Source organism: Syngnathoides biaculeatus, chromosome 11 (genome assembly GCF_019802595.1).
Source record: "Syngnathoides biaculeatus isolate LvHL_M chromosome 11, ASM1980259v1, whole genome shotgun sequence".
In the NCBI taxonomy this organism is placed as follows: Eukaryota; Metazoa; Chordata; class Actinopteri; order Syngnathiformes; family Syngnathidae; genus Syngnathoides; species Syngnathoides biaculeatus.
Genome location: NC_084650.1, coordinates 12,909,077 through 12,931,675, shown reverse-complemented (window position 1 = coordinate 12,931,675; position 22,599 = coordinate 12,909,077). Strand labels below are relative to the sequence as shown.

At 43.9% G+C, this 22,599-nt stretch overlaps 3 protein-coding genes across 5 annotated transcripts in view; all 3 read left to right on the top strand.

Annotated features, from left to right (window-relative positions):
* inppl1b (inositol polyphosphate phosphatase-like 1b) overlaps nt 1-5,938 on the top strand; it is a 38,602-nt gene extending 32,664 nt beyond the window's left edge. For both annotated transcript variants that reach the window (XM_061836010.1, XM_061836009.1), the window contains exons 25-29: nt 724-876; nt 1,282-1,354; nt 1,598-2,393; nt 3,198-3,313; nt 3,869-5,938. In XM_061836010.1, the coding sequence (XP_061691994.1) occupies nt 724-876; nt 1,282-1,354; nt 1,598-2,393; nt 3,198-3,313; nt 3,869-3,962 (1,232 nt within the window). In that variant the 3' untranslated portion in view covers nt 3,963-5,938. The remainder of the gene's footprint in view (nt 1-723; nt 877-1,281; nt 1,355-1,597; nt 2,394-3,197; nt 3,314-3,868) is intronic.
* The window catches only part of pdzd11 (PDZ domain containing 11), a 163,598-nt gene that overhangs the window by 58,472 nt on the left and 82,527 nt on the right, over nt 1-22,599 (top strand). The gene's annotated exons all lie outside the window — the stretch shown is intronic.
* Nucleotides 7,920-12,852, top strand: p2ry4 (pyrimidinergic receptor P2Y4). 2 transcript variants are annotated; one of them, XM_061835919.1, is made up of 3 exons: nt 7,920-8,107; nt 10,356-10,458; nt 10,539-12,852. In XM_061835919.1, exons 1-3 carry the CDS (start codon nt 8,017-8,019, stop codon nt 11,548-11,550), a joined length of 1,206 nt encoding a protein of 401 aa, XP_061691903.1. In that variant the 5' UTR covers nt 7,920-8,016; the 3' UTR covers nt 11,551-12,852. The 2 variants fall into 2 exon arrangements, with proteins under 2 accessions (XP_061691903.1, XP_061691904.1); XM_061835920.1 differs by having other exon boundaries at nt 7,987-8,107; nt 10,356-12,852.

Sequence of the window (22,599 nt, the reverse complement as noted above, 5' to 3'; positions counted from 1 at the left end):
ATATTTGGAATCAAGGCAGATAGTGTAAAAAAAATATCATGCAACACCACCCAACAAAAATCGCCCCAAAAATAGTGTATCCAGTATGTATTGAAATAATCTCATATCAATCATCCAGCACAATTCTGATATGCAGTCTGCTATCTTGCTATGCTTATAGCATGAATATGCATGTTTCTTTTGGATAATCCGCTGGTGCGACCATTTTGGAGTGCCTCGTTGTCAGCTGTGAATGCATGCGTGCCACATAAGTGCCAGGAAGGGGGGAACTTTTTTTGCGAGCCTAACTTGGCCATTTTAGAGTGCCTTGTCGTTGGTTGTCAGCACACGCACGTCACGATGAGAAAGATGGAAGCGCCGTAAGGGAAGAACTCTTCCTTTTTTTTTTTTTTTTTTAAATCATCATGTTCGACTTGACAACCAACTTCTGGACCGGGGCTTGGAGTGGCACTTTGTCGTCGGCCCTGATTGTGCCCACGTCACAGAAGAGATGAAAACGCCAGGAGAAAGACAAAAATATGTTTTAATGAGCGGAGTTGTGCCATTGCGCAGATCTTTCTGCATGTATTTCAATTTTCCACAGCTGTTAATATCTCCATTGCATTAAGATGTAATTAATCAATCAAAAAAAAAAAATCCAAATCCAATACTTATTACTGCCATTCATAGATGATAAATGCACCTTAAAATTTGTTCTTATAATCAGACGTTTTCTTCTTTCAGGTGAGTGCTGCGTGGCTCTCCGCTCCCTTTTCGGTGCATCGGAGCAGTTCGAGACCTTCCTGAGCCACCACGGTGAGGAAATCGGCTCCATCAGAGGACGGGTCCGCATTCACGTACCCAAGGATAGACGAGGAACCTGCGAAAAGACCTACGGTGTGTCCGACAGAAGTGTTGCGCCACCTGCGCCCCGCGGCCTCCTCGGCACTCCCTCTTCCTTCTCAACTTTCTCCTCCACTGGCGCTGGCGTTCCTGGTCTCACCTGTCAGTCTCGCATTGCTTCCTCTATTCGGTTCCTCAATTGCCCCCCCCCCAACTCCCCGGCTTGGCTTTGCACTTCCGCTTCCTCTTTTGGCTCCTGATCGACTGACCCTGACCAGATGCATCGGTGACGTTGAAACAGGACACATGGGTATTGTGCCTCAGGTCAGCACACGTTTCCTCCTCTGCGCTGTAACGGCTGCATGCTCATATCGAAACTGTCTCGTGCGGACATTGAGGAAGGTTGATTTCGAAACGCACCGACTGATTTCGTCACTTGATGACATTTGGCTTTTTCAGAGTGTTTCCGTTTCGACAAAGACGACAGGCAGGGGCACGTGTCTCCTGCATCCACGCGAGTCCAAATAAACAGGTGAAGATTTACGCTGTGATTTTTTTTTTTGTACAGTGGTGACTTGCAAGTGCCCCAACTTAGAAACCCAAATTCCAGTGAAGGGGAAAAAAAAAAAAAATGGGGAATGGGCACCTTTCACATTGGAGGTGGTATGTTATCGGTTCCTGGTACACGTTATCATTTGTATTCAGTTTAAAGAAGATCCAGAATACGCCCCTTAAAGATAAAGTAGCTTGACTTCAGTGCTCATGCGTGTTGCAGGCCTTTGGCAGCTACTCCCAAGCCAACCGCGAGCAGTTACACCAATCCGGCCTACTTCATCTTCGAGGGCGTGTCGGTGGTCCGGGGCATCGAGGAGGCCCTCCCTCAGCCGAGGGACCCGCAGGTGATCTGGGCCGGGAACGAGGCTCTGCAGCTGCCCAAAATCTCCGGGAGGCACGTCTTCAACACGAACCCCTTTCGTCGGTCAGACTTCACCGAGATTGAAATTCCTACCGTCCTTCCCCAATACGCCGCGCCCTGTCAACTTCAGACGCACCAACCCAACTCCTCCTATGAGCTTTTCCCAGCCAAAAAGCCGTCTCCCATATCTCCGCCCTCGAGTAAAAGCATTTCCCAGTGTCCGGAGCACTTGGCAAAGCCCAAATACCATGCCAAAAACTTTTGCCAGGACTCCATATTACCAGAGAAGAACCTAAGGAACCTGTACATTAATCAATCCACAATCACGCGGCAAAAAGCCAGAAGGGATCTCCCGGAGAGGACCGATACCATCAGGAAAACAAAAGCCCCACCAGTTTTCCAATTGACCCCCTTTCCCGCCCCCCTGGGACACTGCCGGCCTGCTCCCTGGGTGGTGGAGCCGCAGCAGCACCAGCAGCAGCCCCCCGGCCCCACAGGGGACAACTCCCTCACCGCTCTGCAGATCGCCAAGTCGCTCAGTGAGGTGGACTTCTTCCCCTCCAAGCTGGGTGCCCCATCCTATCTGAGCCAGAGGCCAGCCTACAGGAACGGGCCTCTTTTGCACACCGAGCGGCACCACATTTGGGAGAATGAGGTACGATCCCGGTGGCAACTTATTTTCATAGCTCTTCTTTCCATTATAGCAGACGATGAACAACATATCTTTTTCCGATGTATTAATACCCGTGTGGAGTTAGCGTGTCCTCTAACTGTGCCTGCGTGGGTTTTCTCCGGGCACTCCGGTTTCCTCTCACATCCCCAAAACGTGCTTTCATTTGCTGGAGACTTTAAATTGCCCATAGGTGTGATTTGTGAGTGCGACTGTTGTTTGACTCTATGTGACCTGCGATTGGCTGGCAACCAGTCCGAGGTGTACCCCGCCTCCTGGCCGATGGTCCCTCGGATAGGCTCCGACACTCCCGGGACCCGTGTGAGGATAAGCGGCTCAGAAAATGGATGAATGGATATTTTTTTATTTCCCCATCACTCTTCAGAACCAACAGCAGGTGCATGCTTCTGCAGGAACCTGTTGATTGAACCCGAACACTGTTACCACTGACTCGTGAAAAATACACGTTTATGACATGTATACTTTCACAATTTCAAGATTCCTGCTATTACCACAATGTTCTTTAATTTGACGCGCAATGAGAAATCGAAAATGCTTTGCAGTGGACAAAAGCTCAAATATGAACCGGGAACAGCCTCAGTAGACACAAATGTTATACCTGTACGCAAGAATGGCAATTTTGAATATTTAAATTTTGCTGTAAGGTGAAAGGGTGACATTTTGTGTGTTTTGAAATCTGTCAAAATGGGTGAGGTTTGCCTGGAACAAGTATGTCTGGTTTGAGTCAGGGACATGACCTGTTTGGGGTTTTGTTTCTTCCCGCCGCAGGCGTCCGTGCTGCAAGGTGCTCCGGAGACGGTCCGTGAGCTCCTCAGTGCTTTGGGCCTTCAGAAATACTCTCTGGGGCTGAGCCTCAACGGCTGGGATGATCTGGATTACTTCAGGTAGCCGTCCCCGTCCTCTCCGCAAATGCAGCGTGTGCTTACGAGACACACTACCGAGGTTTAAAACCAAGCAAAACAGTTCATAAATCATCAGATGCTCAATGTTCCCGCAGCACAGGTTGGGAGGCAGTCACACGTGTGAAATTTATACGACCCTTGACAAAAACAATTCTCCGCTCCTGGAGGATGATCATAGGAATATTTAATTTTGGAGGAACAAAGGCAAATCAAAGATGTTCCAGAAAACTATTTTTCAATCAAAATGCCAAGATTCTTGCTTTTAAAAACACACAAAAAAGAAAGCAAGAAGATGTCGAGGAAAAAATATGGAATTCCTCAATTTTGACTTTTTAGTTGTGACCTCTGACAGAGAAGACATTTGCATGATGAGGAATTTACAAAGTGTTTTTTTGGTATGAGTAAGATTTTTTGTCATGTTTTCTTTCGACGAGTATGATTTATGTGGATGTGAAATGTTATTTTTGGTCACAGTGCAGGTCTCCTTTGTATGTTGTCGTTTCTAAACTGGCACATTTGCATTTGTTTACTCCACAGCGGCATTACGGAAGATGATTTGCGCGCCGCGGGAGTGACAAACTCTTCCCACCGACGCAGGATCTTGGAGAACCTACCCAGGAACTGGAACTGATATAACTCCATTTAAAAAAACAAAAAAAAAAACAAAAACAAAACAAACAAACAAAAAAAAATGTCATTGTTTTGGGAGAAGATGGCATCTGTACATAGTTTTCTTTCCAGCATTTCACTCGTGACAATTCTTCAACTTTTCAGGGATTCTGTCTTGACTTGATGTCAGTGCCTCCATCCAAATATTGTTTGAGGTACAGGAAGTACATTTTCATGTACAGCACTCTGCCATTTGCAATTTATGGATTAAATTCTCGAGATTTCCGGAGACTGCTGCTCTATATCAAAGGATGAAGCTTTTCTTCCATCACTCGACTAGTTTGTTTTTTATTTTTGAGTGACCAACTCAGAAAATTTACCACTTTTTTTTTTTTTCCAACTCAAAACAGGACACCTTGTATCTCAATCGGTTTGGTAAAAATATATTCCAAGAATCAAAGAAGAAAAAAGTCTAATCTTACTCATTTTACCATTGTTTTTTTTGGTTTTTTGTTTTTTTCCAGATTGTTTTTCTTTAGGCGGCACAGTGGATCAGATGTCGAGTGTTGGCCTCATAATTCTGAGGTTCAGGGTTGTGTGAAGTTTGCATGTTCTCCCCGTGCCTGTTTGGCTTTTCTCCGGGTACTCCGGTTTCCTCCCACATCCCAAAAACATGCAACATTAATTGGAGACTCAAATTTGCCCGTTGGTGTGATTGTGACTGCGGCTATTTGTCTCTATGTGCCCTGCGAACGGCTGGCAACCGGTTCAGGGTGTACCCCGCCTCCTACCCGTTGATAGCTGGGATAGGCTCCGGCACTCCCGCGACCCTTGTGAGGATGAGCGACTCAGAAAATAGATCGATGGATATTTTTCTTTAGCTTTGAGAGTCTGTGAATACTGACAAGGATGTCTTGGGATAAGAAGACGGAGGGAAATGCTCACAGTGGCATGGATGACAAAAAAACAACAATTGAGACTTATAACGGGTTATGGATGGCACAATATGGCAGAAAATCATTACCGATACCCAAATGAAGCAGCAGCTCAGATCATTTCAATGTAATTGGTGAAGAAGCCACAAGATGGCAGGAAATCGCTACTTTTGTCAAAAGAAACCTCCTCAACTCACTTCAACATCTGTCCTTGGCGTGAAGATGCCCCAAGATAGTACCAAAGCAGTCCCTGTATTGCATTACTTGTACATACTGTTAAATTGCAAAGTCCCGCGAGTTGAATTGTGAATACACGGCAAATATTGTTATTTAATTTTAGTCATTTCCCATGAGTAAAATTGGGTGTGAATTCCTAGCTAATTGTAAAGTTGAATGGATGGTTGGAGTTCCAAGGAACCTCTGTATTCATTTCACACAGTAAAACAAATGTGAACATGCCCGCTGTTCAAAATAATATTGTTTCTTGTGTCCCGATCTCATCCATTTTGTCTTCATTATCTGCAGGCAAGCGTTTACGTTTCACTTCGGCGACAATAGAGGCCGGATCTGAGCTTGTAAACGCCCACAAGTAAACCTTATCGTGGTATTAAATCCATCCAGTGCGTATGGAGTACATTTGATTGAGCTCCGTTTATTGTCTCGTATTCCTTTCCATCGTGTCTCCTCATGAGCGCTTGTGTCCACTCTTTTGATAGTTCGAGCAAAGTGCGTTGGATGACCTTTCCCAGTCCCATTTGTTTGTCTTGCAGTTACCGGGGCAGAAGAAACATTTTCTTCTGTTTGAGCGAGCTAAGCACACAATCGCACCGCAGCAGGCGACGACTCCACGACTCACTCTGATGGATTTCTCTTTGTCTTGATTGTAATTATGTTTGTCCGCCTGCAAAAACAAGACCTCGCGATGGTTTTTGCCACAGCGCCTCTTGACATATCCCTGGCGGGACATCGACCGTGTGCATTTTGCTGCCGTGGTTACTGATTAAGGCGCAGCCAAACAAATCTCGTCTGTTTACTGACTTCTCGCTTCCTCGTTCGATGATGTCATCACCTGGATGCGTGCAGGGTTTTTTTTTTTTTTTTTTTACTAAAAGAGGGCGTGGGGGGGGGATCACAAAATATTTCCTCTCTTTTTCTGTTAACCAGTGAAATGCAGCATTCTGCATAAACATAATGGACACTTTATTAGGTACACCCGCACAACCTCGCACCCAGCTTTATATCGATAATCGCACTTATGCTTGACCTTTATGCTCAGTTGTCATCTCGCTGGCTCATGCGAGACACTTCAAGTAAGTTTGTGGTAACTTATTAAGAGGAATCCTCCCATCATATTCGCACACTTTATGTCTTTACGATCATCCATTACGGTTTCGTGACTCGTGGTGAGAACAAAGCAGGTGGAATCAAATTGCCCCTAAGAGCATTTTACAATTGACTCAAGACGGAAACGATGCAGCTGGGTAAATATGTTACTCAACGCCTTTGGGGATCTTTCTTCAAGGTCCTCGGAAAGACGACGACGAGGAGGACTGCGAGAATGTAAGTCATGCTAAAACCTCGTTAAATTCAAAATCATTGACCTCTGAGCGTGATCCCACGTGCGACTGCGTTATGACGATGAAACTGACTTTCAAAAGCTACCCAGTCGTATTGTTTTGTTTTTTTTAAAACTATGATATTAAAATTGTTTCGATGTGACTGATTGCAGTCAAATGCTTCTGTATGAAGTATTGCGTACAGTAACATTCGTGTGTTGTATAGTTTACAGTTGATCTCCAAGTGCACTGCATGCTACTGAGAACTTTTTCTACCAGTAATATTATACAGAGAGGGGAAAACTACTCACTCTGGGTATTGTTGTTTTTTTTTTTTTTTTAGTGTTAATTTCACTCTTGCAGAGATGAGTTCAACTGTATTTGGTCCCACTCAAAAATGCAGAAAAATGTACTTTGTGACCAGTGTTCAATTTTCTACGGAGCCCCTAAAGGGACATTCAGAGGGAAAAAAACAACTTCTTTCTCATTATAATGAGTAAGTTTCTCATTGAAATGAGTAAGTGTAGAGAAATTACAGAGCACCTAAAGAGACATTGAAAAAAATAAACTTGTTTCTCATTGTAATGAGTAAGTTTCTCATTCTCATCACAATGAGAAACAAGTTCGTTTTTTGTGTGTGTTTTTATATTTCCCTTTAGAGGCTCTGTAATTTTCTGGGTTTTCTTTTACTTTAATTGTTGTCAAAATAACAATGAAATTGAATAACATTATTGAGACCATTTGTCACGAAGTTCAGCGTAATATGCTTACAGTCGCACATAGATGCCTATTACTCCAAATGTAGTTTTTTGACCGTAATATTTCATTTTCAATTTTATTGTACTATTTTTGTGATGCTATTTTACTAGTGTACAGCATTACTAAATGACTGTAATCCAACCGATGTAATGAAACAGAAGTACAGATACAGTACTTGCGTAAAGCCAGATAAAAGGGAAGTACTGAACAAAATGTTTGTAATACTGTACTAAAGCTTAATTTCAGTTAACTTTGAGAGCTGGAAAAAAAAAAAAAAGCTAAATATTCTCTTTTTAAAGACCGGTTGGAAAAAAAAAAAAAGTCAGGTCCTTTTCAACAATGTTAAGGAGAAGGAAGTACGCATGTCTGTTTCCAAATGTGGAAGTGAAAGTAAAGTAATCAGGAAAACAAAAACTCAGGTTACCTGGAAAACTACTTCGGTACATTAAGTATTTGTACCTTGTTACTTCCCACTACTACGGTTATGTCCACGTCAAAGCGAAGGTTTGAAAGTATAGCTTTAAAATGTAACATTTAAATCGACACTTGCAAGTTTGCCTTGACAAAGTGTGTCAAATATATTGTGTGCTGTTTGTGTTCACTCAGCACCCCCACAGTTCCTGCACCAACACGAAACGGCCGCCAGCCCTCCCCTCTCCGCCCCTCCCGTGCATCCCCCCCCCCCCTCACAGCCCCCCCAAAATAACTCTGCAGCGTGCCTAATACGCTCCAGGCTGGCCTCCGAACATCAGCTACTGACTTTGCACAGAAGACCGAGAGTGGAAGTATATAAAAAAAGATCAACCAAGCCGGCCGGGTTGCGCCAATGAGCACCCCAGGGCGCCTTTACGGGTCCCTGCCATCATCCCAAGTGGAGGACACTTCGTGCCGAGCAAGAACAACGCTGAAGTCTGCAGGTACGACTCTTCGCCAGCACATGTTGAAGCGCTTGGAGGGCGACAGCCCATTCGCCTTGAATTTGTCGCATTCCTTGCGTGTTTCCACATGGAAGGTATCGAACAATCGGAGCAGTTTCGAGGACATGGATGGACATTATCAACTAATCCTTAAGAGTTACAGTACTTGGATTTACTTTTATGTTTCTAGCTAATGTGTATGCTGTCATATTTTAACCTACAGAACAACATGTAAGTGCCGACTTCACGACAGGCGCGTTACGAGGTTTCATGGGGGGGGTCATGATTTGAACAAACGTAGCACGCGATCACAAATGTCAGCTAATGACAAGACTGAGAATTAGTTTTTAATCTTTCTATAGAGATTTTAGAATACAATGTGTAAAGGCTTTAAGCAGCTTTGTTTATAATACAGCAGAAAAAAACAGCTTTTGTTTATTCGTCTTCTCAGTTTAAGTTTACTGTCAAGCTAAACCTAAAACTAAGAGGATTGCACACCTGCGTATAACAACCATACAACTTTGCTCGGTTGAAGTCCTTTAGAAGTACACTTTATCATACTCGGAGGCGCGTATAAGGTCTTAGTCCGTGAAATGAAATATCTTTTTTTTTTTTTTTCGTTTTATAAAAGTACACGTGTCTTCTGCTAGCATAGTGACAGCCTGCAGCAGTCCGACTTGATGAGTGACGGCTCCTCCTTGATGATCAAACCCGTCCGCCTGCCCGCGGATTTGCTCACAGTACCGGAGCTCACTCATTTCCCGGACTCGAGCAGCCACACTAAGCATTCCATGCGTTTGCGCAACGTGGCGGTTTTCTCGTAGCGCTCGTGGGTAATGTTTCGTCATGCCGCGTTGGGTCACGTAGTTATCGGGCACTTTTCGGTCTGTTTACGAGCGCGCCCTGTCTCCGTGTTTTCGCTGTCAGTTTTACTCTTAAATGAATATTTTACCGGCCCAATTTCAGTGCGGTCAGCTGTCTTCACCGAGTGAAGCTTTTGCGGGTCCCATTTCTCTCTGACTCGACTACTGTACGTATTCTCACTGTACTGGCGACAGTACAAAACTTTTTACCAATCGGCGGTAGTAAAACATGGTCATATCAACTATGACTTATATTGCCTTAAATGTCAATATTGTGTTCAGAAAAAGTAAAAGTGATGTTTAATGTTCCCTCTACTGTGGATTCAGTATTTTGCAGATTCTTTAAATATCGCACACAACTTGCTATTTGGTGGGTTTTTCAGGATTAACCCAAAATACAAAATAATTTACTCTTGTCTGTACTTTTGAACACTCATCTCCAGCTTTCCAATGTTTCGGTACTTTTTTCACACTACCTTCTGTTCACTAACAAAAAGCTAAACGTCAAAGCTCACAATACAGTGAGGCCTCAGTTCTCCACCACAATCTGTTCCAGAAAACGCTTCGGGAAGTCATTTGTTCGAAAACCAAATTGATGTTTCCCATTGCAATAAATGGAAAAAGAAATAATGCGTTCCAAGCCGAAAAAATTTGGGCTTTTTAACGCATTATTTATTATTATTATTATTTTTTATAGCTTTTTCTGATGATAAACTGCTTAGTAGAAATACACGTACAATAACTTTAAACTAGCAACTTGCCTTCTTTGGAGCCGCGATTGGGGCTAATACGGTAGTCCTGGATAAGAAGAAAAACAAGTCACTACCAGGACACGTCTGTGTACAGAGGCTGCATTATACAGAATAACCGAAGTGCGCTGGTTGCGCCGCGCGCGTTATGTTATTTCCGGGTTTTTTTCGGGGGGCGTTTGACTTGACAATAACAAAACGCGTCGTGGGTGGCTCAGCTGCTTGCGCCACGCTATTCTGTTATGTCCGGGTTTTTTCGGCGCTATGGGAATTCAAAACATAGCGCGTCGTGGGTCAGCTGGGCTGGCCGCGCGCAATATGTTATTTCCGGGTTTTGTTGGGGGCGTTCAAGTACCGATTTTCGTTGGAAAACCGGGACGTTCGAGAACCGAGGCTTGATTCAGGAAAGATGTGACTTTTTGAGCCTCCATGTTGCAACCTGCTGATGACACTCGAAGTTCAAGGGCCACTTTGATCTGAGAATATCCTGGTCCGAGCCTCGACTTCAACTGGGATCTTCTCAGACCGAACCGGTCATTGAATTTACAGTTTCATCAAAAGTTTGCAACATAGAGACCGTGAACTGTTCTATCCGGTCCAATCCCGTGAAACATTTTCTCTCTGCGCACACCTCAGAGGCTTCTCTTCCTCGGACGGTCGCCTCATCACCTTCTGGCTCGGATGCAGGAGACGAGAGGTCGGCATGGAGACGGATATCCCGACGGCGCCCAACCACTTGGTGACACTCACCTCCGTTTTCAACGCCAGCTCGACGGCGTCCAACCAGTCGGTGACGTTCACCTCCATTTTCAACGCCAGCTGCCGCTTTGACGAGGAGTTCAAGTACGTCCTGTTGCCCGTCTCCTACACGCTGGTGTTCGTGGTGGGTTTGACGCTCAACGCCGTCGCCCTGTGGACCTTCGTCAAGATGCGCCCGTGGAACCCCAACACCGTCTTCATGTTCCATTTGGCCCTCTCGGACTTCCTGTACGTGCTGTCGCTGCCCACGCTCATCTACTACTACGCCAACCGCAGCCACTGGCCCTTCGGCGTCGCGGCGTGTAAAATCGTTCGCTTTCTGTTCTACGCCAACCTCTACTGCAGCATCCTCCTGCTCACCTGCATCAGCGTTTACCGCTACGTGGGCATCTGCCACCCCATCAAGGCGCTCACCCTGATAAAATCGCGCCACGCCCACCTGGCCTGCGCCGCCGTGTGGGCGGCGGTGGTCGTTTGCCTGGTGCCCAACCTGCTGTTCGTCACCACGTCCAGGCGGGACAACGACACCCTGTGCCACGACACCACCCGCCAGGATTCCTTCGAGGAGTACGTGGACTACAGCTCGGCGGTCATGGTGCTTCTGTTCGGCGTGCCCTTCCTGGTCATCGTGGCGTGCTACTGCCTGATGGCGCGGACCTTGTGCCGACGCCGGCGGGGCTTGTCCGCCAGCCCGGCTTCGCGGCAGAAATCCATCAAGCTCATCGTGGTGGTGCTGATCGTGTTCGCCGTCAGCTTCGTGCCCTTCCACATCACGCGCACCCTCTACTACACCGCCCGCGTCCTGGACCTGGATTGCCGCACCCTCAACATCGTCAACTTCACCTACAAGATCACCCGGCCGCTCGCCAGCGTCAACAGCTGCATTGACCCCATTTTGTACTTCCTGGCCGGTGACCATTACCGTGCCAGGCTGCTCTCCGCTCTGACGGGGCGAAGGCGAGCGACCAGGAGCGAAACGCTCTATCAGGCTCCGGCCAACAGGAACGCAAGCATCGCTCGGGTCTACAAGAACTTGGATGCCAAAACCAATAGCGAAGTACAAAAGTTGTAGAGAGCGGAATTATTTTTTTGTGCACTCTCGGCTAATTTATGTGAATGAGGGGGCGACCGATCCGGCGTGTGGCCCGCTCTCAAAAGTCAGCCGGGATAAGCTCCAGGCCACCTGCGTGCGGCCTTAATGAAGACAAGCACAATAGAAAATGGATGGACGGGAAAAATGGGAACAACGGTTATGGAGTTTAGTTATTATCGTTATAGACACTGCAAAATTAGTTTATTGATTTTGTGCCAAAGCTGAGAGCTACGTAATACTCAGTTGCGGAGATATAGTGTCAAAGTGTTGTTCATACTTTCGTTTTGGCATAAATAGCCCCTCACCCAATACATAAAAAATTTGAGTGCCAGCTGGTAAAGCGTTGGCCTCACAGTTCTGAGGTCCCGGGTTCAATCCCGGACCAACCTTTGTGGACTTTGCATGTTCTCCCCGTGCCTGCGTGGTTTTTTTCCAGGCACTCCGGTTTCCTCCCACATTCCGAAAACATGCATCATTAATTGGACACAATTAATTGACACAATTGGACATAAATTGCCCCTCAGGGTGATTGTGAATGCATCTGTTTGTCTCAAATAGGCCTCCAATTGGCTGGCAACCAGTTCAGGGTGTACCCCGCCTCGGCTCCAGAACTCACCGCGACCCTCGTGAGGATAAGCGCCGAAAAAAATGGATGGATGTCCGTATCAGTGGTTATCCGGCGCAATTTGCTAGCTAGCTGTGCCTACCCTTTGAAAATAATGCAGTATCTTGCCTTCGTGTAATCTGCTGGCGGAGCTGCTTGAGGCGGCCTCGTTGTTGGCCACAAGTGCACGCATGTCACGGAGAGCCACGAGGACGCGTGTATATATAGCGACTCGGCGGGATATGTTCCACCCACCGCAAGCTCAAGGCAGATCTATTTTCGAGGCTCCATGAGAACGCTTTAAGATGAATTAGCGTACTTTTTTTTTTTCCAGCTGGCTGACGAGGTTTTCAACTGGCAGTTGAGTTTCAGTGTGTTGCGCAGACACACCCACAGTGTTTTTGATTTTCCAGTTCTATTTTTTTTTTTTTTTGATAAGGCTTAACTTTTTTTTTTTAAATCATTCCTATTTGACTGGGATGTTAACATTCTTAAAAATTTACAAGGCATGCTTATTTTCACTTTACAGGGTCTTTGACACAAGCTAACAACAATTAGATTTGCTAATACATTTCTGTGAAATGAAATAAAAGTAAAAATAAGAGTTAAATACAATGAAATCGTTCACAAAACAAAGCTTATAATCGTTTTCATCTGTCAATTTATTTTATACTTACTGTAAGCTAATTGTTTTTTTTTTTTTTTTTTTTTTTTTTAAGTTGGCCTTGCCGGTTTTTATAGTTCATTATCCGTCTATGCATGTGAAACAAATACCCCTCCGACGTCGAACATCTTTGCAAAGACATAATTTTTGTGACGGAATTCACGACGCGGGTGTACCTAATGATGTGAACATGTGGACTGGCGCCTCCTCAACGCGCTCTCAACCCCGCACAGCTGCCAGCTGTTTTTCCTCTTTCACGGTGACATCTGTTCATCTACTCTCTCAATAGCGGGACGGGGGGGCGATGGAGGGAGGGGGTGTCACACCATAGAGCATCTGGAACTGGCTCCTCCAAACCTCCTACACAGAATTCCTTTAATAGCTTTGGGATTTGGAGCAGGTCAGGGAAGCAGTGTTGAAACATTTGTCAGTATTGGGGCAATACCTGCAATGAGAAAACATCTCCCATTTTTAAAAAAAGTTTTTTTTAGACTCCCGACTTGTTGAAAATGTGTATTCTTGTCGTGCTCTTGACTGCGTTAAGGACCTTTGCGACCTGTCAATCACTCGTACAATAATAGCCAATCAGATAGGCGCATTGTCTTAACCCCTGGGCTTGACACGCCCCCGCCGCCATCTTGTCCCACAAGCAATACCGGTTGTCAGTAGCGTGCGCTTGGAAAAGTTAATGTTACGAAGAAAATGGTGCTCAGATGCGCTCGGGGAACGTCCAATTCTGATGAAAGATATCCAGTTAGGTTGATTCATTTTCCAAAGCCCAAAACGCAGTTGACGAAGTGTCTACGGTGGATTAAGTCTCGCGGAGGACCCCACGTACAACTAAATGTGGACAATATCAACAAACACAAGGCTGTACGTTCGAAGGTAAGTGAGGGAGAAGTAGCTTCTCTGAATTATCATCAGTGCTTTATACATTGCAGGAGAACAACTTTCACTTTGTTCACGCATCACTGACCTGCTGAATGAAGTGTGTCACGTTTTACGCAGAAGAGTCGGGTTAGGGATACGTAAATGCGCGATTTCATGCAAGAGAGATGTCGATTTGCCCATTTGTGTCACATCGGACTTTTAAGACAGAGCACTGGCTTCCATTACGAGCCAACTCAAATGAATACACCCAGTTATCTGCATAATGTACACATGACATAGAAAGCCGTGCACACTTCGCGTCTACGGATAGGTTTCCAATGACGTCACCACAGTCCTTAGACCAATCGAATAAATTCCCGATAGAAAAAAACTTCATGCTTCACCTATCACCTGTGTTCTCGGACGACACACAAGATGGCGTAGTTTGAAACCTATCCATTGCACAGCGGCGTTTAAAAGGGGCAATGGCTGCTAGCTTGTGGCTTAGCGGACCTAAAAAAAAAAAAAAATCGTGATCTTTCCAAGTAAAATGTACTCGCCCTGCTTTACATGCGCAGTACGATTCCACTGTTTTATCCTGTTGGATTTCAATTTGAAGTTTGTGAGGCGTCAAACTTTGCCAACATTTCGCCGTCACTCTGACATCGCGTCCTGCTCCGACCAAAATCTTAATTCCGTGTACGTATCCTTGCGTGAAATAGTTGCGACCTCTCTGTAGAACTCTCTTGGACGAGTCTGACACATTTGGCAAAAAACACACCCCAATATTATCTGGAATACGCGACAGAGAATCAACTTCAAACACGTCGTATTCAATCGGCATTTTCGAAGCTCGTGGGACACGGCCAAGGGGCGGAGCTTAACATCGCCATCGGAAAGGTCCATTGGGGCAATACCTGCAATGAGAAAACCCTTCCCGCTGTTTATTTTTTTCATTTAAAAACTCCCACTTGTCGAAAACGTGTATTCTCGTCGTGCACTTGGCTGCGTTATAATTTCAACGATGCGTGCCACAAAGGAAGTGTAATCACTCACCTCCCGATTGCACTGAAGAGGAGCTTCTACAAATGTTCAATGTTTACCCTGAGTCAATACGAGGTAAAGATTTGTGCACCCAAAACTGGAAGTGCAATCGGTCGTGAACTCAGACAACAGAGAAGGACCAAACCCTGCTAAAAAATGTCTCTAGAAATTCTATAGAATTCTATAGAATTTGTACAGAACAACTTGTTGAACAGAACTTTGGCTGTGATTTTCTATAGAATTTCTAGAGAACAATAGAATTCATACAGAAAATCTATACGTCTTTGGTCCTAAAGTTCTATAATTCTTTAGAAATTCTTGAGAAATGTTCTACAGATTTTTTTTTTTTTTTAGTATTGAACAACTTTACTCCTCGTTGACTACTGTATATAGTATTTATCTTCATCTAAAAAAAAATCCAAACCCTTCCCTGCGAATGAATAATTCCTCTCCACAAATGAACATATGAAATGTCTTTGCATCCGGTGCGTGCATTAAGCACAAGCAAAAAGATCATTTTCCTGTTTTTTTTTTTTTTTTTAACGCTGCGTTGCAAATCTCAGCTCTGCTGCCCCTCCTGGTGGTGTGATAGGGAAGTACATCTGTGCTACTGGACATTTTTTTGGGGAATGGCAAATAATAATAATAACATTTAACGCTAGATCGAGGGATTAAATTATTTGTCTTTAATTAACATTTAGGTTTAGGGCTCATATTTTGAGATTTCCCTGGATACAATTATTTTTGTATTATTGTAATACTGAATGAATGAATGAATCGTGATCAAGATAATTATTAAAAAAAAAAGTCAAATTATACCACATCTAAATACTTTGTGTCTGACTGTCTTATTGGACTATGATCTTTAATTATAGCCCGCACATAACTGATTAGTTCATATTTGTAATACACTGCAATGAAGCTCAAATGATTTTAATGCTTTTCGACTATCGATTGGTAATTACACATCTATATAATACAAACATTATAATAATACTTCTTGGGTCATTTGTCTGACATTGCAGGGACTAATCACAGCTTTCCTAAAGTTCTGAAACACGAAATAAAGATAAATGTTCTTTGATTAGATTGTTTGCATTCAAAATTTAACCGTTATTAGCATTTGTATTATTATTATTATTATTATTCCGCTGACAGCAGAGAGAAAACGATGTGTGTGATGTTCTCAGATTTCTGTACTCAAGGACATGAAGAACTATTATGATCCAAAACTTGATTCGTGACATTTACAGAAGGGGGGGAGAGAAATTCTCCATTTTTATATCCTTGCACAAGTATGAGAAAATAAATTGGCTGTCGGGCGCATGCGTCACGTGTCTATTCAGCGCAAATAGCCTCGCTGCACCGCACCGCATTCAGCGCAAAATACATTTCCATCAGCTTTTTTTCATTTATTTTTTTTTTTTTTAGTCAGAGGACCTTCAGCCGCGCGCGTATTTTCACATTATTTATGTTCCAGAAAATCCCAATAGATGTCAATTTAGTCGTGAACTCCAGCACTGGAGATGTATTTATTTACTTATTCATATTTGTATGGAGTTGTCCAGAGTTCACGCAAAAATAAAGCGTCACCTTGGCACCGTCGACTGCGATTAGTTCGATATAATCTAAATGTAACGGATCATTATTTCGGCATTTATTCGACACAGTCTGAAATATGTGAGATGGTTATTATTGAATAGATCTTTTTTTTTTTGTATAGCTCTTGCATTGAATTTTAATAAACTGTACACGTAGATGAGATGTGAGAAAACGCAAATATAGTTCTCTATATTGCGCTATACGGTATCTACGAGTGGCGTGCGTACATCACCGCTGTCATATCGCAAAAATAATGTAACAAAATGCAATATAAAGATGTGTGGCATTAAAGAAGGAGAGAGAGAGGAGAGAGAGAGAGAGAGAGAGAGAGAGAGAGAGAGAGAGAGGCGCACTCAAGTGTTTTCTGGGTGAGTATAATGTCTTGGAGGTTTTTCCGAACAGTACATGGTACCGAATCAGCTTACTTAGTACTACTACTACTAATTATAGTATTAAATAATATTCTTCTTGCAAATAAGACAACATCTTGGAACGTGTTGATGGCCCAGTTCCAGCAACCTTGTAGGCCTGAGTGGTCGAGGTCCTATCTGGCGAGCTGAACAATGTGTGTGTGAGCTTTTGTTCCCCTACGGCGTTCCACAGGGTTCAATTTCAGGGCTGCTGCTTTTCCTCGCATGTTTGCTCTATCCTGAGACGACGTGGGTTTCTCCTTTTACCGTTATACTGTTGACAGTCACATGGGTTAACCCATTCGTGGGCAGCGTCCCGTTTTTTTGGGGACATCATGATTTTCACGTATTATATCCTTCAGTATATCAAAATATTTCGGTGTTTTAATCTGAAGCTATAATTTGGTATCTAAGAAAACCCAAGTACCCTCTCTTGGGTAGCGTCCCATTTTAGGGACGAGATTATCAATTCGGAAAGTTATCATATAACTTAACCATAAACGAAAAGGAAGTGTTATTTCCTGGCCCGTTAGGAGACTTTTATCTCAATAAGGCCCCAAAAATTGCCACCCTGTCCATGAATGAGGTAAGACGAGACGAAGACGAGCAGGCAAAATCCCGTCGGACCCGTCACATGATGGCCACCGAATCTTCCGGCTGCTTCCCTCAAGTAGGCGCAACCGAACAATGCACACCAAAACTGTCGTGAGGCAGCGGCACGGGGGCGGGCCCAAATGCAGGACTCCCAGGCAAAGGCATAATGTTCGGAGTGGTTTATTCCCAACTAAGATCATACATCGTTTAAGCGGTTCAAGAAGGCAGAGGCGCAAAAACGATAGACAAAAGCAAGGTCCAAAAACATGAAAAGAGGACTGATGGCTACAAGAAACTTGGAAACATGAACAAAAACATGATTTGACTATGGTGGCACAGGCTCACCGTGACAAAATGTTGCGCTACACTAAACTCGCAACTCACGCACAGTAGCGACGTAACCCAGGATCCAGTGAAGCATATGCAACGAACTGGCAAATCCCGGTGATTTTACCACTTAAGTACTTCGTTCATTAGTGTCCCAAATGTGACACTAAAATGTGAAGACATTAAAACCTGGATGGCGTGAATACCGTTCAACTTTCAAAATTTGAATGAAAAAGAAAACTGAAGTGGGCGGCACAGGAAAGTGTTGGGCTCACAATTCTCAGGTCCCCGGGTTCAATCCCGGCCCCGCCTGTGTGGAGTTTGCACGTTCTCCCCGTGCCTGCGTGGGTTTTCTCCGGGCACTCCGGTTTCCTCCCACATCCCATTAATTGGACACTCTAAATTGCCCCTAGGTGTGATAGTGAGTCCAGCCGTTTTTCTCAATGTGGCCTGCGATCGGCTGGCGACCAGTTCAGGGTGTGCCCCGCCTCCTGCCCGTCGACAGCTGGGATAGGCTCCACCCTTGTGAGGATAAGCGGCTAAGAAAATGGGTCCAAATATTCCTTGTAAATCCTCATTTGTTGACTTGGACTCTTTTGACACAGCGCGCCAACGCGTCAGGACCAAACTCGTGTTTATAAATGGACAGCGATTGAACCCAGATTCTTTTACCTTGGGCCGCTGGCAAATCCACGTTGGAGGAGAACCAGAACTGTCCAGTTACCACTGAGTCAATGCCCTGAGAAGTTAGTCCACCAACTGAAGTGGACACTAATGACGGTGAGACGCGCCCCACGTCGGAACTTAAACGACGCATTTATTGGACCTTGAGCATTTTTTTTTCTCCTCTTTTGATCTGTTTATTTCTTTATTTACTTCCTCGTCCTCGACTCGGCGGCGTCGAGGCGGACGGAGACGATTCCTCTCAAGGACGCCGGCGGCGAGGCTGAATGGCGGCGGCTGAGAGCGGAGCGGCGAGGAGTGACACGGCGAGGAGGGAAAGTTCATTATCGGGCTGAAAAGGAAACCGATGGCTTTCGCCGTCGCCACGGCAACAGGCCCCGTCTTTCGCCGTCGCCCCCGAGATAAGCTACTTCACGGCATTAAGCGCAATTATTGCGAGGTAAAAGGGGGGGAATATTGCTTCCCATAGAGAACAGATGTTAGCGATTGATTGGCCCCCCCCCCCATGACTCTCTGTAACCTCTGAGGAAACGTGATGAGCCTCCGTTGGCGGAGGCGAAGCGTGACCCTCGCGGATTCCGCGTCTTCGCTTCGGCTCCGAACGACTTGTGGAAGCCGCAGAGCGATAAAGCCGCTCAGCTCGGAGAGAAAAAACAAGTCAAAAGAAGAAGTCAGAAAGAGAGTCCGAAAACCTCCACCCGAGGCCGAGAACTCTAGTCTGGGGGCCTTTGCAACTCAAACCCATTGCAGCCAAAGAGTAGAACAGGGAAGAAAATAAGTATTTGAACACCCTGCTATATTCGAAATTCTCCCACTTGGAAATCATCGTAGGTGCCTGTCTACTGTGAGAGAGATAATCTAAAAAAGAAAAATCCGGAAACCATAATGTATGATTTTTTTTTTAACAATTTATTTGTGCGATACAGCCGGAAATAAGTATTTGAACGCATGAGAAAACCAATGTTAACATTTGGTACGGTAGCCTGTAAGGTAGCTCGTTGTTCCGTCGTGTTAGCCAAAATGCCGGCTCGTCGTATTGCTGGATATTGTTCGAACACTCGGGAGGATGGATTTTTTTTCAACGATTTATTTGTGCGATACAGCCGGAAATAAGTATTTGAACGCCTGAGAAACCCAATGTTAATATTTGGTACGGTAGCCTGTAAGGTAACTCGTTCTTCCCTCGTGTTAGCCAAAATGCCGGCTCGTCGTATTGCTGGATATTGTTTGAACACTCAGGAGGATGGATTTTTTTTTAACGATTTATTTGTGCGATACAGCTGGAAATAAGTATTTGAACGCATGAGAAAACCAATGTTAATATTTGGTACGGTAGCCTGTAAGGTAGCTCGTTGTTCCGTCGTGTTAGCCAAAATGCCGGCTCGTCGTATTGCTGAATATTGTTCGAACACTCGGGAGGATGGATTTTTTTTCAACGATTTATTTGTGCGATACAGCCGGAAATAAGTATTTGAACGCCTGAGAAACCCAATGTTAATATTTGGTACGGTAGCCTGTAAGGTAACTCGTTCTTCCTCGTGTTAGCCAAAATGCCGGCTCGTCGTATTGCTGAATATTGTTCGAACACTCGGGAGGATGGATTTTTTTTCAACGATTTATTTGTGCGATACAGCCGGAAATAAGTATTTGAACGCCTGAGAAACCCAATGTTAATATTTGGTACGGTAGCCTGTAAGGTAACTCGTTCTTCCCTCGTGTTAGCCAAAATGCCGGCTCGTCGTATTGCTGGATATTGTTTGAACACTCAGGAGGATGGATTTTTTTTTAACGATTTATTTGTGCGATACAGCTGGAAATAAGTATTTGAACGCATGAAAAACCAATGTTAATATTTGGTACGGTAGCCTGTAAGGTAGCTCGTTGTTCCGTCGTGTTAGCCAAAATGCCGGCTCGTCGTATTGCTGAATATTGTTCGAACACTCGGGAGGATGGATTTTTTTTTAACGATTTATTTGTGCGATACAGCTGGAAATAAGTATTTGAACGCATGAGAAAACCAATGTTAATATTTGGTACGGTAGCCTGTAAGGTAGCTCGTTGTTCCGTCGTGTTAGCCAAAATGCCGGCTCGTCGTATTGCTGAATATTGTTCGAACACTCGGAGGATGGATTTTTTTTTCAACGATTATTTGTGCGATACAGCCGGAAATAAGTATTTGAACGCCTGAGAAACCCAATGTTATTATTTGGTACGGTAGCCTGTAAGGTAACTCGTTCTTCCCTCGTGTTAGCCAAAATGCCGGCTCGTCGTATTGCTGGATATTGTTTGAACACTCAGGAGGATGGATTTTTTTTTTAACGATTTATTTGTGCGATACAGCTGGAAATAAGTATTTGAACGCATGAGAAAACCAATGTTAATATTTGGTACGGTAGCCTGTAAGGTAGCTCGTTGTTCCGTCGTGTTAGCCAAAATGCCGGCTCGTCGTATTGCTGAATATTGTTCGAACACTCGGGAGGATGGATTTTTTTTCAACGATTTATTTGTGCGATACAGCCGGAAATAAGTATTTGAACGCCTGAGAAACCCAATGTTAACATTTGGTACGGTAGCCTGTAAGGTAACTCGTTCTTCCCTCGTGTTAGCCAAAATGCCGGCTCGTCGTATTGCTGGATATTGTTTGAACACTCGGGAGGATGGATTTTTTTTCAACGATTTATTTGTGCGATACAGCCGGAAATGAGTATTTGAACGCCTGAGAAACCCAATGTTAATATTTGGTACGGTAGCCTGTAAGGTAACTCGTTGTTCCGTCGTGTTAGCCAAAATGCCGGCTCGTCGTTTGCTGAATATTGTTCGAACACTCGGGAGGATGGATTTTTTTTCAACGATTTATTTGTGCGATACAGCCGGAAATAAGTATTTGAACGCCTGAGAAACCCAATGTTAATATTTGGTACGGTAGCCTGTAAGGTAACTCGTTCTTCCCTCGTGTTAGCCAAAATGCCGGCTCGTCGTATTGCTGGATATTGTTTGAACACTCAGGAGGATGGATTTTTTTTAACGATTTATTTGTGCGATACAGCTGGAAATAAGTATTTGAACGCATGAAAAACCAATGTTAATATTTGGTACGGTAGCCTGTAAGGTAGCTCGTTGTTCCGTCGTGTTAGCCAAAATCCCGGGTCGTCGTATTGCTGGATATTGTTCGAACACTCGGGAGGATGGATTTTTTTTTTACGATTTATTTGTGCGATACAGCCGGAAATAAGTATTTGAACGTCTGAGAAACCCAATGTTAATATTAGGTACGGTAGCCTTTGTTTGCAATTACAGAGGTCCAACGTTTCCTGTAGTTGTTCACCAGGTTTGCACACACTGCAAGAGGGATTGTGGCCCACTCCTCCACACAAATCTTAAATACTTATTTGCAGCTGTGTCACACAAATAAATCGTTATCATACATTGTGATTTATATATTTTTCTTTTTAGATGGTCTCTCTCACAGTGGACATGCACCTACGATGACCCCTCTGTGATTTCTAAGTGGGAGAAGTTGCAATATGGCAATATGGTTCAAATACTTATTTTCTTCACTGTAATTCTGAATTTATTTGATCTCTAAGTTGGATACAGTTTGATTTTTTTTTTCAACTGATTTAGGACAATTTGGCATCACTAAATCTGAAAATGACATTCCTTGCTATTGTTTAGATCGGGTTTTTTATGCCGTTGTTACACATTTATTAATGAAATTTGCCTACTGCAACTTGAATAGAAGACATTGATAAAAGAAGGTACCAATAAAATGAAGTTTTGCTGATTATTATTCAAAATTCTGGGAATGAATCTGCATTTATTTGAACCATCAATGCAAAAATAATATACATAAATAAATGTGGCCATAGTTCAAAAATTTGACCTGATTGAGAAAAAAAAAACTGTGATATTTGGATCCGACTCATCGAAATGGTCCCAAATCAGGTCAATAAATCTTGCACAATAAATAAATACACTGCTAAAAGGCGTAAAAATATATTTCAAACTAATGGCTTAAGATAACTTGACTCGGGTTTTTCAAGATACAAACTGTCTTGAGTCTGTCTTTGAGATACAAGTGAAAAACTTTGAAGGTTTTGATATTGTTGAAAAACTGTTGCGCAAAATTTCTCTTTTGAGAAACTGTATAAAAAATTGTCTGGGTTTTTGGTCCGGAGTGGGAACGGATTAATTGCTTTTGCATTCATTTCAATAGGGTGACAGAATTT

Bases quoted from the DNA above. Each gene is read 5' to 3' on its own strand.
- p2ry4 (XM_061835919.1), top strand. From the start codon at position 8,017: ATGAGCACCCCAGGGCGCCTTTACGGGTCCCTGCCATCATCCCAAGTG. The intron at 8,108-10,355 runs GTACGACTCTTC...CGCACACCTCAG, and splicing joins AACAACGCTGAAGTCTGCAG to AGGCTTCTCTTCCTCGGACG. The intron at 10,459-10,538 runs GTGACACTCACC...TTTCAACGCCAG, and splicing joins CGACGGCGCCCAACCACTTG to CTGCCGCTTTGACGAGGAGT.